The sequence below is a fragment of the Drosophila subobscura genome, chromosome A, assembly GCF_008121235.1.
Source record: "Drosophila subobscura isolate 14011-0131.10 chromosome A, UCBerk_Dsub_1.0, whole genome shotgun sequence".
NCBI classification, from domain to species: domain Eukaryota; kingdom Metazoa; phylum Arthropoda; class Insecta; order Diptera; family Drosophilidae; genus Drosophila; species Drosophila subobscura.
In genome coordinates this window covers 7,292,801-7,308,071 of record NC_048530.1, presented here as the reverse complement: position 1 = coordinate 7,308,071, position 15,271 = coordinate 7,292,801, and the positions used below count along the sequence as shown (strand labels likewise).

General features: G+C 45.3%; 3 protein-coding genes across 4 annotated transcripts; 1 reads left to right on the top strand and 2 right to left on the bottom strand.

The window, feature by feature from the left end:
- Positions 1-95: 95 nt before the first annotated feature.
- On the bottom strand, positions 96-3,775 carry LOC117903096. 2 transcript variants are annotated; one of them, XM_034814906.1, is made up of 3 exons: positions 3,718-3,775; positions 3,118-3,191; positions 96-3,056 (listed from the first exon to the last, which is right to left on the bottom strand). In XM_034814906.1, exons 2-3 carry the CDS (start codon positions 3,149-3,151, stop codon positions 355-357), a joined length of 2,736 nt encoding a protein of 911 aa, XP_034670797.1. In that variant the 5' UTR covers positions 3,152-3,191; positions 3,718-3,775; the 3' UTR covers positions 96-354. The 2 variants fall into 2 exon arrangements, with proteins under 2 accessions (XP_034670797.1, XP_034670798.1); XM_034814907.1 differs by lacking the exon at positions 3,718-3,775 and adding an exon at positions 3,273-3,624.
- A 1,772-nt stretch (positions 3,776-5,547) lies between these two features.
- On the bottom strand, positions 5,548-7,313 carry LOC117894631 (calcineurin B homologous protein 1). The gene has a single exon (XM_034801800.1). The coding sequence runs from the start codon at positions 6,211-6,213 to the stop codon at positions 5,548-5,550; it is 666 nt and encodes a 221-aa protein (XP_034657691.1). The 5' UTR covers positions 6,214-7,313.
- Positions 7,314-12,161: 4,848 nt separating this feature from the next.
- Positions 12,162-13,130, top strand: LOC117893135. Its single transcript, XM_034799590.1, has 2 exons — positions 12,162-12,957; positions 13,019-13,130. Exons 1-2 carry the CDS (start codon positions 12,180-12,182, stop codon positions 13,045-13,047), a joined length of 807 nt encoding a protein of 268 aa, XP_034655481.1. The 5' UTR covers positions 12,162-12,179; the 3' UTR covers positions 13,048-13,130.
- Positions 13,131-15,271: the final 2,141 nt, after the last annotated feature.

Below are 15,271 nucleotides of genomic sequence, written 5' to 3'. Positions count from 1 at the left end.
GAAAACTGAATCGTTTTTCCCCTTATTAAATTCTCGTTTTAAAGTTAAATGCGTAATTTGATTTTAATATTATTTTTTTAGTTCTGCAACTAATCTCTTACAAGTGTGCATCTAATCTCAAATCTTTTGTTTTGGCATTCAATCATTTTTCATGCAAAAAAACCAAAAAACATTTAAACAATTTAACATTCCCAGAAGCTAACTTAATTTCTATTAAACTAAACAATTGCCCTAAAATACTACATTTAAAATTGATTTAGAAAAACCTACAAATTTAGATGTGACCCCCAAGAACAAATCAAAATCCTAGCTACCTATCAACCTAACATCCTATTCGCTATTATCTTCTTATATCTAGAAACCTAAATCAGTGTATCGCCTTTGCGATTTGCCAGGAGGTCCTTGGCGAACGGGACAGGTGAGGACAGGTGCGGTGCCTTCAATAGTTTCCTTGGGGTTGTAAAATGTCTCCAGTTCTTCCTTCTTGCTGTCAGCCTGTCGCTTGAGCGTCAATTTCTTAATTTTTTCGGTCGCTATGGCCTTAGCCTCGTCGATAATATCCAGCAGCCATGCGGCAACACGGGGATTGGTCAGCAAAGTCTTTTTGACGGTATTCCTGAGTTGATTCATCTCTGTGATCTTCGGAATGCCCGCATTGATCCTCGGGTATGTGGGATACAATGGGCGCTCCACGGTGCTTTGGCGCATCTTAAAGGCCGACTGGTTGTCCATCAATGGGCTGTGTTGCATCCCAAATGGTGACTTATTCTCCTTCGGTGGGCTGCTCTGCAGCTCTAAAGGTTTTAGCGTCTCCTCGTCATTAGTTGGGTGTAATGGAGCATACGTTGGCTGATCCAAGTGGCTGTGGCGCAACTCAAGGGGCGATCCCACCTTTGGTTTTAGGTACATCTCAAACGGCGATTGGTTCTCCAGCTTTGGGTTCTGGTAAGTCTCGAAGGGTGACTTATTATAATCTATCTTTGGGCTGTGATCATGCAGCTTAATGGGTGTCGCCGTGTGCTCGCCGTTATTCGGGTATAGAGGGTACAAGGGTTGGTTTTCGCGGCTGTGAAGAAGCTCAAAGGGCACCTGGCTTTCACTTTTCGGACTCTTGTGCAGCTCCAACGATGCCTGGCCCTCCGACACTGGACTGACCTTTCTCTCAAATGGCGACGGGCTCTCCTCCTTTGGTATTTTGTGCAGCTTTAACGGTGTTGCGAAGACCTTGTCGTTATTTGGGTATGCTGCATGCCATGGAAACACAGAGGGCGACTGATTTTTTATCTCTTGGCTCTTCTGCAGCTCCTCCCACGGTGGGCTGTATGGCATCTCCAAGGATTTCATCACGGCCTCACGGTTGTTCAGAAATTCGGCATACGATGGTGTGACCCAGCTGTCGTCGCTCAGCTCAAATGGTAACTTCTTCTCCTTGTTTGAGACGTTGCTCAGCCAAAGAGGTGTCGTCGTTGTCACGTATGGAGCCATCGTTGGGTGATCCACGCGGATGCTGTGCAACTGAAAGGGGTTTTTGATCCTTTGGCTGTTGAGAATCTTCTCCAAATTTGAGCTGTCGTTCATCTTAAAGGGATTGTGCTCCGCAAGGAATTTCCTTATGTCCTCGTCGGTATTCTGGTCTTCAGTCCGCGGAGTTGGGGTCTTGTGGCTGTGGCGTTGTTGGTTGTAGCCTGCCTTCTTCTTGGCCATCTGCTGGCGTTTGTGTAGCTCAGCCGGTGACTGGTGCTCTATTTTTGGTTTTTTGTGCATCCCAAAGTCTTTCGGCGAGTTCTCGTCGTCACCCTTGTCCGTGTCACGGTGAAGTTGGTGGCTTCGGTGGCGTTGATGGTGGGATGCCTTGCGCTTTGCAATTCGAGTTTTTCGACTTTTGCGCAGCTCAGACGGTGACTGGTCCTCCCACATTGGGCTCCCAAATGAAGGGACTCTTGCGCTGTCGACGTTATTCAGAGATGACTCCTTGTGGCGGTGGCGTTGGCGTAGATGGCGCTGGACTGCCTTGTACTTTTTGATAATTTGGCGTTTATGCAGCTCAAACAGTGACTGGTCTTTCGGCATCTCAAATGGTGTGGGGGTTGTTGCACTGTTTTGAATCAGGGATTCAACACCCACCGTTGTGTCCTCGCTGCTGTTGTACGTGACACGGGGAGACTGGTTTTCAATTGTCGTGCCTTTGTGCAGATCAAAAGGTGACTGCTTCCAGGCTGTCTGCTTGTTCACAACTGGTCCTTTGGGCTTCTCAGTGGTTGTCTGTGTCACCATTTTTGTTTGCAGAATGTTCATCAGCGGTGTCAAAAGCGGTAGCAACATGTCATACATCGATGACTGGCGACATTGATTGTGCTCGGACGAGTGGTTACCCTGTGATCCATTCTCGAGAGTATCCGAGAACGGAACTCCACTCATATCCTGAGGAAACTTTCTCGGTTTCGAGTGGTCATATGGTTTCAGCTGAAAGGTCTCAATCGCCATTTCGAACACCTTGATCTCAGCATTGCTGGCTGGCGTCTCTACCTTATTGTAATATACAAATGGCACATCAGAAGCGTTTGAGCTGGCGGTCGCGATGGAGGCCTTCACTGTAGCAGAGGCCATAGGGGCTTCAGTGGGCACGTGGGCAGGCGACATTGGTGCTTGGGTCTTCATCAAAGGATTCTGCTTGATGGACTGCAGCGTCTGTTCCGATGCGAACTGGCAACGTTTTTGCATCAGCGCGAATTTGCGGCGCTTGGCGCGAGCCAATGCCACTTGGCGCTTAAAATCGGTGTCACGTCCATTCGATGAGCCAAATCGAGGCCCACGGATCTGGGGTGCATATGTGATGGTCAATCTGCCTTTAGGTGCTGCTTCGGTAACGCCAAAAATGTTGTAATCCTCATCTGGACTGCCTGTTGGCATGGCCATGGTTGTTCCGTCAGTTTCTTCAGTTACTTGAGGTGAAGTCTTCCACGATCCCGTATCTTTGACATCAGCATGGTCGTCATCCGAGAGCATGCCCCACGGACCCTGGGCAATGCCTGGCTGCTGCACCATCAGCATGGCACCTGCAAGCAACACCACCAATAAGAAGCAACATCCGAGGCAGGTATAGGCTTCCATACTTACACCATAAAATCATGAAAGCACGGAGCTTGCCCATTATTAAAGGTTCGTTACTGGATTATAAATTCAAGGTAGCTCTGCAACAAAAAAAATAATAAATAAATACAAAAATAAAAATTACAATAATATTAAAACAGAATTTTTTGTCAAATTTGTACCAAAATTTTCGAAACTACGTTCACAAATGAATTTTAAAGCGAAAATATCAGCAAAATATTTTACAAATTTGCTTGCAAATTTCTGGTATTTATTTTCGTGAAATTTGCTTAAGCTTTTCCATCAAATAGTCCAAAAAATATTCACAAGTTTATTTTGAATCTAAATTGTTCGTTAAATATTCCAAAATATCTTCGCAAATAATTATTTTCGTTGTCTCGCGAAACTTAAGCAAATTTATCCATCAAATATTCCAAAAAACGTTCACTAATTAATTTTGAAGCTAAATTGTAAGTAAAATATTCCAAAACATTTTCGCACTTAATTTTGGAATTTTGTTTCTCTTAATTTTTCTATTAAAAAGTCCACAACATAAGTTACAAATTATTTTTCAACTTTCAAATTTTGTTCACAATTTTGGATTCGAATATTTTTTTCCGAACTCACATTTTATTATTTAGTTATTCGACTGGGAGATCTGCTCGGCCCAACGTCTGGACTTGAAATGCCTAAAACTGTTTCCAGCTCGTACTCGGGTCTGGGACTTGACAGTCCCGATAAAATGTGACTTGGATCCAAAAAACGAAACAATGTTGCGACATTTCAGCCTCAACATTTACGTAGCTCCTTTTCATTGTTGCTTCCATTTTCCGATCGATTGTCGCAGCCTTTCAAACTCCAGCATCTGTATTTCTGCATGCCACAAATATAAGTAAACAAAGTTGTTATTGAAAATACCAAAACAATTCCTAAGAACTCCCGATGGAGCCTTGATCAGTCTGGCAACACTGCGCGAACTTCAAGAAGTCTTTCGCCTATCGGACATATCGAGTCTTTTTCTACAATCCCATCGACCTATCGAGTCTTTTTCTACAATCCGACAGGCAAACGCAGGCGTTCCGAATTTTTTCAGTTTTATTTTTCCTTATTTTTCATTATGGATTCGCCAAAGAATAAGCGACTGTGCAAAGGACTTGACGGCTTGGCATCGACCGATATCACGGCCCCGACCAATATCACGGCACCGATCAATGTGCCGGCATCGACCGATGGACCGGCTTCGACCGATGGACCGGCTTCGACCGATGGACCGGCTCCGACCAATGTGCCGGCTCCGAGCAATGTCTCGGCATCGACCGCTGGCCCGGCACCGATCAATGTCCCGGCACCGAATTCGCCTTTGACCGCAACTGAAGCTCCTGTCCATCCAGCGGTTCTACGTATAAACGAATTTGGTTATGCTGATTATGATCGTCCCAACAATGACCTTCTCTTGGATGTCAATGTGGAGGTGCACTCGATCGAACCCTACGAATCGGCCGATGAGGAGGACCAAAAAGAGAACGAGAGCGAAAGTGAGGACCAAAACGAGATCGAGATGGAACTCTACGAATCGGCCGATGAGGAGGACCAAAACGAGAGCGAGGCCGAGGACTAGTCCTGGGTTCATGAAGTTGACTGGCTTTTTGTACTGGAAGAGTACATTCTCAATATCCTAGCCATCATCTTCCAATAAGACAGCAGCACCTTTGCTCACAGTATAACGAATGGCCATTCAAAAGGGAACATCAGCAACACGGCCGCCGCATCCCACCGCCCACCGGTCAAAGCTGCTTTCTCCGTGGCCACCAACAACAGCGCCAACGGAAAATAGCAAACATTCCTCGATCCACAAACTAGATATAACAAACCCATTTGATATAATGCTATAATAAACACTTTACAATTTAAAACAAAACATTCATTTTGACTAAAAACTAAACCAACGCACTGGTCCATCGACAATGGCAACTCTTTCCCATCTCGAGTTGTGTGGTTTTAATATGCTTCGATTGCGGCTAGTGGCTTTTAATTCCAATAATTATGTGGCAGGTATTCAATTTTAGATCGCAATGACACTCTGCCTGTAAATCGTTTTCTCCTTTGCCTCCGTTTTGTTCAGTTCCATGGCTTCTAAAATATGTTTCTGCCATATAGCTGCTGGCGTAGTCCACTACATTCTGTCGAGTTTCGTTTGATATTAAGGCTTGAAATGTAAAGCAATCGCCCGAGAGTGATTCCTTTCGTCTGATTTCAAACATTACACCTGCCACAAAGATTCTTTTCGTCTAAATTTAAACATTATAGCCCAAAAGCATGCTAAAAACTATAGGCACATAAATAAATATATTTATATACAGTTATTACGTATCCGTTTCGGCTAAGTCGCTTTAACAATTTACTTATATTTTACAGATAATGAAACGAAATGAAAACGAACACAATGAAAAGGGGAACCTATTTGTGGTGAATCGCATGCGCACCCGCCTCCGCGCACAATCTAGGCCCAGTCCTTGACGGCACGTCCTTACCGAGCCACTTTCTGATGGAGAGACGTCCCTCTAGATCGGCAGCACTGAGACGGCACTCGAACTCCTTATATTTGATCTGTCCCAGTGCCGAGTGATAGAGCCCGAATGCCTGTATCTCGAGCAGAGGCAACTCAGCCCGGTGGCCGACGCTCTGGTCGAGCTGTGTGCCCATGAATTTGCGAAAGTCCTCGATCAAAATGTAGCCCAGGTTCTGTGTATCGATCATCTTGCACAGTAGGCGCATCTTATCGGCGCGTTCATTATCGGGTGGACCGTGGTACTCCATGGTCTTGGTGAATATGAACTGCGGCTCCAGCACAGTAGCGCAGGCGCACACAAATTGGTCAAAGGACAGCGTTGCAGTCCCGCAGCGACGGGGAAAGAAGGTGTCCACGATTTGGCGTTTCAATGGATGCTGAGCCAGCTGCGGTATGCGGAGCATATCTGTGGGCGTCAGATAGCCACGACGCTGTCGATCCAATGATTGAAACCGTCTATAAAGCTGCTCCAACTGTGCACACGAGAGTCCCGTCTCCCGCTGATGCTCCGCCATCTGTTTGGGGCTCAGCGAACGGCTGCAGTTCAATCCCATTCTGATGGTAGATGGTAGATCTGTGGATTTTATAGAGGCGCTGCTGCTGCTGCTGCTGCTCCTGCTGCTGGTCCCAGCTCCAGTTCCAGTTCCTGTTCCTTGTGATTGCTATTTTGATGTTAGTCAAAACGACAACTTGTGTGCGCCACCTGTTTCTGTTTTTTCTATTAATGCTTCTGAAATAAAACATAAATATCAAAGGACGCTGCTTCTCCGGGTTCTGCCTTCTGCTGCCTTCCTGGACTTTTCCTAGTTTTCCCCATCTTCGGGCGTATGGCGGGGGAGACTCTATTTCTGCTTTGGCGGCCTTGAAAGCTGAAATAAATCGGTATAATGGGTAAGCACTCTCTCACTCTGTCGCCTGGCATTATTATTTTCCGTGTCATTTTCATTTGTTGACTTTTGCAAAATGCGGCATAAATCAAAACGGTATGGAGGGGGCTGTCAGGGCTGGCAGGGATCTGGGAGGTGGTTGTCGGAGAATACTTCCGTGGCATCGTCGCTGTTGACGCACTACATTGGATTCGCCTCTGCCTCTGCCTCTACCTCTGCCTCTGTCTCTTCCTCCAGAGAACGAGAGTGAAACACATGGGAATCGGATAGGAGACGACGCCTAGCCAGCCCAGCCAGCCCAGCCACTGTGCGTGCGCCACTCTGCGCCGCGCCTGCCGAGTGCGTGGGTCTTTGGCCAGCTGCCAGTTGACAGTGATGGCTCCGACCCCCGCCAACCGCCTGGGGGCCTAATTGGCCTGCTTTCGTAGCGTGTCGGTCGGTCGGTGGTCTGTCCAGCGGCAAGGCCGGAGGGCAAGGCTAACAAGCTTGGCGGGGACTCCGACACAGCCACTAAATGGGACCTGCTGCAGCCTGTCAATGGACAGCAACAATTGGAGCAAGCGGTTCTAGGGGTCACAGTTCAGCAGCTCAGCCAGCTTCCCACGCGACTGATATTTGGCCTACATGTGAATTACGAACATGGTTTGCATATAGAATCGCGCGATCTGCGGGCTACTAAAAATACATCGAAAAATTCGTCGTAGTCGTCTTCCCATTTGATTGCCAATTCCACTTGCAGGCTGAGTAATGCGCCGAAATGTGAAATGAAAAGCGAATGTTTCGGCAACGGCATATTCTGTGGGAAAAATTAAACCAAAATGAAATATGAAAAATGTGCGGCACATGCCGCCGGCTGTTTGCCACTCACCCCACAGCTTCAGTGCTGCCGTTGTGAGTGACAGAGAGAGAGAGTGCAAACTCGCCGAGTGTCAAAAACGCGTCAAGATCAAAGCGAGCGCCAAGATGCAACAATAAATTGGCCAACACTAGAAGACAGCAAGGAAAACCATTGGCCATACCGAATGTATGTTTGGGATCCCCTTACTGACCCTGACGCTGTGGGCTTACGATTCATTATGGCAATTATTTCACGGTAACAATACAAAGCTTGCGTTGCTCCTTCGCTGGGTTTGGCCGGAACTGCTTGAAGATCCCATTGCCATTGCTCCACAGATCTGCCTTAAAGAACCTTAACCTTAGCAGAATTCTATGGTTGGTTGAGGGATTTTTCCATATATTCAATTGAATTAGCTCCGCCATACATACCACCTTTGTGTGTGCATTTTTGCAAGCACAGGTGTGCACAGATGTGGCCACGAAATGTTTCTCCTTTTGCACGAAATTGTTTCGAATTGTACAACAAATTTGCTGCGCGGCATGGCGCGGTTGTGCCATATGCCTCCCAATGCCAGTGGCGGGATGAGTCAGGATTGGCTGGGGATGGCTGTGAATCAGGACTGGATGGCAATGTGCGCTGGTTATGGATTGGAAATGCAGATGTGCACCGACATACCGCATAATGAGACAAATGTAATGCATTTAAATGAACTCGATTAGTGATGCCAGACCCATATGGGAGATGCCGCCCGTCCCATCCCTGAATGGAGTACTAATCGGAGCAAAAGTCAAAAGAGAATCGAGTAAAGGTTATGAGTATCGATATGTGCGCACTTGTACTCACTTATTGTTAATATGTGTGTGTGTGTCTGTGTGTGTGTAGCGTTCGTGCAACAATTTTGCCCGTTTTTTTTTCCTCAACTCTGCGCTTGAGCCACCAGGCTGAAAGTGGATCAAACCTAAAACCGTACACATTTTCGCGCGCCATTTATCACAAACTTTTAAGAAAATAAATCCACTCGAAAGTGGATGCACTTTGGCATCGAATTATTGTTGGTCTGGACATTCGAAAAACGAAATCCGTAAGTCTACTAATAACTAACTTTACACAAAATCGACGCAAAATAACGTAAAATGGACACAGGCGCAGAAGCGAAGACGACCGCCACAAGTCGCAGCATATTTTTTGTTCTAAGGCTCGCATTCGTGTGGGAGTGTGAGTGAGAGAGATCCGAATAAGGAATAGAAGGCAATGCAAGGATCGAAAGAGTAAAGAGGGCATAAAGCGTGTAAAATACAAGTGTTCTTTTTTTTCGGTCGCGTCGCTTCTGTTTGTCTGCGTCTGCGCCGCCTTCTATGTATGTTTCGGCTTCTGCTATGCCCCTTCCACGCCATAGCTCATTACTGGGACACAAAAAACAGAAATAGAAACAGAAACAGAAACAATAATAATATAATAATCAAATCATTTTAAGCGCCTCTCAAGGTTGTTCGGTATGTATTATTTATGTGTATGTGTGATTTGTGCATGTAGGAGCGTTGCCAGAGGGTTCGGAAAAAAGCCAGCGACACAAATTAAACAATAGCAATAGCAGGGCATGGCTGGGCAGCAGCGGTCGGTGCGGGGGAGGGTTAGCGCCACACAAAATAAGCAAATGACAGGCAACAAATTGTAGAGCGACGTTTTTTTTTTACATAAATTCTGTATTTTTTTGTTTGCTGTTGTTATTTCTCGCTTTGCTGTTCTTGAATTGTTGTTGTTGCTTTTTGCGTTAGTTTTGATTAATTAATTTCCTGACTAATTCAACCCGAATGCCCGGCCCGCTAGAGTCCCCCTCTCCCGTCTCCAGAGCCACATCACGCAGACAAATGAAGATAGAAGCAGAGAGCGAGCGACAGAGACAGAGTAATTGGAAATTATTGCGTTTTGCTTTTTGGCAAAGCGAAAAACTGTATTAAAACTAAGGAAACAGAACAGAAGAAAACGCAACAATAAAATCATTGGGCATTTTCAGTAGAGAGTAGAGTTATGGTACTTCAAGGAGGTGGAGAATTTGAGATTATCCATGGATGAGTTTTTTTGTTGTGTTTGCGTTTGCTTTGGCTAGTTGTTGTAGTTGTTGTTCTTGCATTTTTTGGGCTGTGCGTTTGCTTTCGGCTTCGCTGTTGTCGCTGCCTTTCGTTTTCTATCTCTTCCGTTTTGTTCGGCCGCGTTTCAGCATCCATCTCGGTCTTCCTTCCTTCTTCATTTGTCGCGGGCGAAGGAGAGGGACAGCGCAATGAAGTGACTTCTTAGACTTTCGGCCCATAAAGAAATATCACAATTCAGTTTTCGTTGTAATTAGCTTTGTATACCCTTTCAAAGCAAAATTTTAATTTAAACATATGTGTGTATGTATGTACATATGTATTTTCATATGTGCATATATGTATGTATGTGTGTATTAAAATCGTTACACATTCTAGTAACGCAATTTCAATGCCATTTATTTTAAGCGCGCATATTCAAACTCTTCTCTCTGGAATTGGAATAGGAATAGGAATCATACACATGTCGAATTCGCCGAAACATTTGTGTTGCTGCGTGTATGTACATATGTATGTACATACATAAATATCTATGTATGCGTGTGTGTGTTTTTACATATGAATCCCCGTTATAGTGGGTTTAAACTCGCATTTTTGCCTGATGTTGTCGCTGTTTACTTCTTTCATTCCTCCTTCTCCCCCTCCCCCGGTAATTCCAACAAGACGACAAGGAAGCTAAATCCGCGCTGCTTCTCTGACTGTCTCGTTCTATTCTTCCTTTGGGTTTGCGCTGCTCATTCCGTTATTTTTTTTTTCTTGGGTGCCTGCTTTCCGCTGCTCTTCGTGTTTAGTTTGCTTCGCGATGTGACGCAGGTGATGGTTCCAGATCTGCTGTGCGGCAGATTTTCAGAATTCTTCGTTGGAACAAGAAAAGGTAAACTATTAACTGCAGAGAAACCCACACCAATTGCACTTGTTACTCCCTCGAACATTAGTCAGCAGGCAGGGGACACTCATATCCAAAGCTGAATGGAATACTCATGGCATTTGTTGGTTCTATTTGCTGGCAGCGCTGCCAGACTGATTGGCTGGAGAGAGGAGATATTCAGCGGGCTAAAAATAGTCGGCTTGCCTGCACTTGTAGACCGCTTGGTTAGCGAGAACCTAGGCCAGTGGGGGGGTGGAGGGCATACTATTGTAAATGCAAATTGAATAGATGTCGCAAGGGGTGCAGGGAACGGCTCTATAAATATTTGCCCAACTAACCCGACTCTCGCGCTGATCATGAATATTATTGACGACCGACGCCGGGCTATTGTTGAGTCATGCGCAAATAACTTGGCTTATTAGAGATTCAAAGCCATCACCTCTGTGGCACCTTCGCTCCCCTTCGCTGCCTGGCGGCGGCACTGGGTAACATAAAACCATCGCATTTCGCCCAACTGTGTGGAGACCATCGCGTTGGAGTCCGCGTTAGCGTTCAACACTGTCCCATTCAAATGCAAATGAGCTTAATCAAAAGCAGAGCTGCCTGCCAGCCATACCGCCCCAGTGTCTGCGCTGAGCTGGAGCGGCTTTTTGGCTAACGTCAGCCAGGCCAGGCCAGGCCAGGCCCGAGGGCGTAGCCAGAGGTGCGACAAATGCCAGACACACGAAGATACGCACGAGCCACGCACGACCAAACAATTTAGCAGCAAATGGGAGAGAGAAATGTGGTATCCCTAAGGAAAAATGGGGAATCCTCAAAGTGAACTCTAAATGAGCAGATACTTTCGCTCGATCTCCCTTACGCACTCCTTAGTGCCTCTCGAGCTGTCGACACTCCTACGCTCACGCTCTCACGACTCCCTCACGCACATCTCTCTGTCATCTTTGAGGGGTTTGGGGCTTGGCTTGTCAACTTGCCAACGCTGCAGGGGGGCCCCATCCATGCCAGGGGGATGGAGAAGTGCCGCTGTGGCGGTGTTAATGAAAAAAGCAAAACGACTTAATCGCAAATCACAAAATACATACACAGTATACATGCATACACAGATATGTATGTGATTTGCATATGTATGCTATTATTATTATTATTGTTTATTTCTTCAGCCGATTACCATACCATTACTTTTTTCTCTCTTTCTTTTATAGGAAAGGAAACAACGGAACGGAACTTTTTCAGCATATCAATCATACCCACAAACAATATACATATCTCTCTCACCATAAAGGACTTTTAAAGGTGAGTATCAGAGACACAAATCATTCATTAGATAGCCGGATAGATAGCACAGTCCAGTAGTCCAGAGCAGCCGTGTAGTCCCTGCATATAGAGCATGACTTAATGCCCCTTGCCGGATATCTTATCGGCAAGGCCGCACAGAGCCCTCTATTGTGCTGTCCCCTCCTCTCTCTTTTTGAGAGTGGGGCCAGTGGCAGCAATCATGGAAAATATCTGCCAGCCGATTGGCGAGCGATAAGTGGGCCAACAATCCAACCAATCCGAGAAGGGGCTAGCACCATTCTTCCGTTTATAATTAGCAATTACAGGGATCCCAAAGACCCAACGATCGATGGCCTTACCTTTCCGTGTCCGTATCGAGGGGGCGCTTATGATTTATTGCCACTCGTTAACGTCTTGAATGCGCAGCGATTGCTATTTTGACCAAATGATTTCATGTAGTACCATAGAGACCATCGCTATCTGGAGACACACCATGTAATAACAAAACATCCTGCCCTTCACCCATGCTGTTCTCCAGATCCAGATCCAGATCGCCACCATCATGGAACCGAACCAGCGCCACACAATGGCGGAGTGTGCCATGGCTTCCTTCCTAAATGGTCAGTACTACGAGTCCGTTTGTTGCACGGCCGCACTGGTCTACATGGGAGAGCAACTGCGCAGCCACGAGCGCCATCTGATGTGCGACATCTTTTTGGGTATCATCAATAGATTCATTATCGAGAAAAAAGAATTGGAGAAGCAGTTGGAGACTAAACGCCAAGCCCTACAGCAGATAAGCGAACCGACTGAGGAGCAAAAACAAGTTGTGGAGGCCGCCAAGGAGGGGATCAATATCCTGTTATGGCATTTAACGATGTACGTCAGCGAAATGTTGGGCATCACAATTGAGGCCCTAAACTCTTTCACCACTGATGACCACGAGCCAAAAGTGTTCCTTTTCCGCTTGATGGGCGAGTGCCTGGGGATCATGTGCCAATTGGTGAACCCCGATGATGATGTGGTCAATACGGCGGCCTCCACTGCCTATGCCTTTGGGGTGGTCTACGGCTTCCATCTACCGCCGACCCACCCCTCCAACCTGGAGAACATCATCTCCTATTGCATATTTGCGGTACGCAATTTGCGGAACCTCGATGCGGCCATTCAGCTTGCCTCTTATGCCACGTCCATCTGCACAGAGGAGATGATCCTTGAGTCCAGACACGTGCAGGCCACAAGACACCGCCTCCACTTACTTCAGCTGTGTCTGGATGTGTGGACTACCATAAGGGAAATCATGAATAGCGACAGCAACGCCAACACCAATGAAGATACTGGTACGTAACTGGTGAGACAATGAACAGAACTTATTTCTGATTTGTGAGATATTTTTTGCAGCCTCTGAAGCCCCGAATGCAGATGCATAAGCCCATGGATCGGGAATCTAGAATTTAGTACAAAGAACACATTCCTCAAGCTGCTTTAGCAGCAGGGCAGAGCACACTCGCTCCTCCTACACACACAAACTATACACATTTTGAGGAAGTTTTCCAGCTATCTTCCAATGGAACCAGACGCCTATCATTCCCCTTTTCTTAGCAGCCTAAACCTAACACACAACCAATGTTGCAAGAACTGAAGAACTCTTTTCCAATGCAAGTCATTTGAGAGTACAAAGAACACATAACTGATAGAATTAAAAACGGGACTACATATCATCTAAGGGACAACAATTGTCAGCTCACTTCTCAGTAAGATTGCCGAAAGCAGATCTCTACAAACATTTAATCAAAGGAAGAACCTTATACCCTCCTCACACGGAAAATACCTAAACACAATTAGTTCCTAAAGGGAGACAATCCCAACTAACTTTAAAGAAAATGAGTAGAACTCTGAACCTCTGTTATATGCGGAAGAACCGCTGTAATCCCAATTTTAAATGGGAATTTAATTGATAGTTGATATGATATGTTTTGTATACGCCTTTCAAATATCATAGCTAGTAGCATTGAAATATAAGCGTTAAATTAGTTCATAAAAGAGAGAATGAGACCCCATTCGGAAAGAAAGAAACTGAGTAGAACCACTAAGCAAACAACACATAGAGACTGCAAATCAAGTAAAAACTGGCTGCCTTATCAGTATAGTGGATCGGCTCCCATTGGCTTCGGCTCTTGGTGAGAGAGCCTTCGGCTGAGAGAATTTGGCGTTGGCTCTCTTGAACATTGAACCCAAAGCGACTCTCACAAAAACAAAGTTTTGTTTCGTCTTCAAGTCTGCTTCGCAATTTCATGTGTGCGGTGACACATTCATATGTACATATGTACATGATGGCAATGCGTGTATCCATTCTCGACTTCAATTTTTAGCGTTTGAGACGTCTGGCATTTTTCTGTTTTTCTGAGATCACATACCCTTTTTTTCAAACTTGCGACTCTATGAAGCAGCTTGCCCCAAATAAAAATAAATTGATTTTGTGTATCCCTCTATGCTCATATATTTCTTAAATACATTTAGGACGAAAGGGATAAACGGTTATAAACATCTAAATATGTATACATATAACAACAATTGACTTGTCGTTGCAAATATTTTCCATTAGAGTATTCCGTGTACACTGTGTGAATAAACATACATAGATAGACACAGCTGCCATGTCTCCACTTATAACTCTATGTCTCGCTTTCGCAGTCTCGTGTGTGTCTCTCTATGTTTATTCACACAGTGTACGCGGAATACTCTAATGGAAAATATTTGCAACGCCAAGTCAATTTGTTGTTATATGTATACATATTTAGATGTTTATAACCGTTTATCCCTTTCGTCCTAAATGTATTTAAGAAATATATGAGCATAGAGGGGATACACAAAATCAATTTATTTTTATTTGGGGCAAGCTGCTTCATAGAGTCGCAAGTTTGAAAAAAAGGGTATGTGATCTCAGAAAAACAGAAAAATGCCAGACGTCTCAAACGCTAAAAATTGAAGTCGAGAATGGATACACGCATTGCCATCATGTACATATGTACATATGAATGTGTCACCGCACACATGAAATTGCGAAGCAGACTTGAAGACGAAACAAAACTTTGTTTTTGTGAGAGTCGCTTTGGGTTCAATGTTCAAGAGAGCCAACGCCAAATTCTCTCAGCCGAAGGCTCTCTCACCAAGAGCCGAAGCCAATGGGAGCCGATCCACTATACTGATTAGGCAGCCAGTTTTTACTTGATTTGCAGTCTCTATGTGTTGTTTGCTTAGTGGTAGAACTCGGACCCTATTTTTGGTTCGTGCGGAAGAGCCACTGCATAAAAATCGTTTATTTTAATGACAATCAACTTGTTATAGAGATGGATTCACGGAGGTTCTGTAATGAAATAAAATAATATATAAAAAAGAAGAATAAACGTATCCCCTGTAATCTAAGCATTCATTCACACTACAGTCGCTCTCACTCACTTACTCACGAGTACATAGGTTGCTTGAGGATATGATTCACGCTTCCATTGAGAACATTCCACTGCTGCTATCAACAGGGCCCTGTGTCGCCTCTAACCCCCCGTCCCAGACCTTATCAAGAGTGGGAGAGCGGCCTCAAAGTAGCGGTGGGTTGTCGCCTCTTAAAAACAGCTCCCGGCTGTGCCCTGCTCCACT

Coding starts and splice junctions, on each gene's coding strand:
- LOC117893135 (XM_034799590.1), top strand. CDS start 12,180: ATGGAACCGAACCAGCGCCACACAATGGCGGAGTGTGCCATGGCTTCC. Junction 12,958..13,018: donor CAACACCAATGAAGATACTG/GTACGTAACTGG, acceptor TATTTTTTGCAG/CCTCTGAAGCCCCGAATGCA.
- LOC117894631 (XM_034801800.1), bottom strand. CDS start 6,213: ATGGGATTGAACTGCAGCCGTTCGCTGAGCCCCAAACAGATGGCGGAG.
- LOC117903096 (XM_034814906.1), bottom strand. CDS start 3,151: ATGGGCAAGCTCCGTGCTTTCATGATTTTATGGT. Junction 3,057..3,117: donor TGCTTTCATGATTTTATGGT/GTAAGTATGGAA, acceptor TGTTGCTTGCAG/GTGCCATGCTGATGGTGCAG.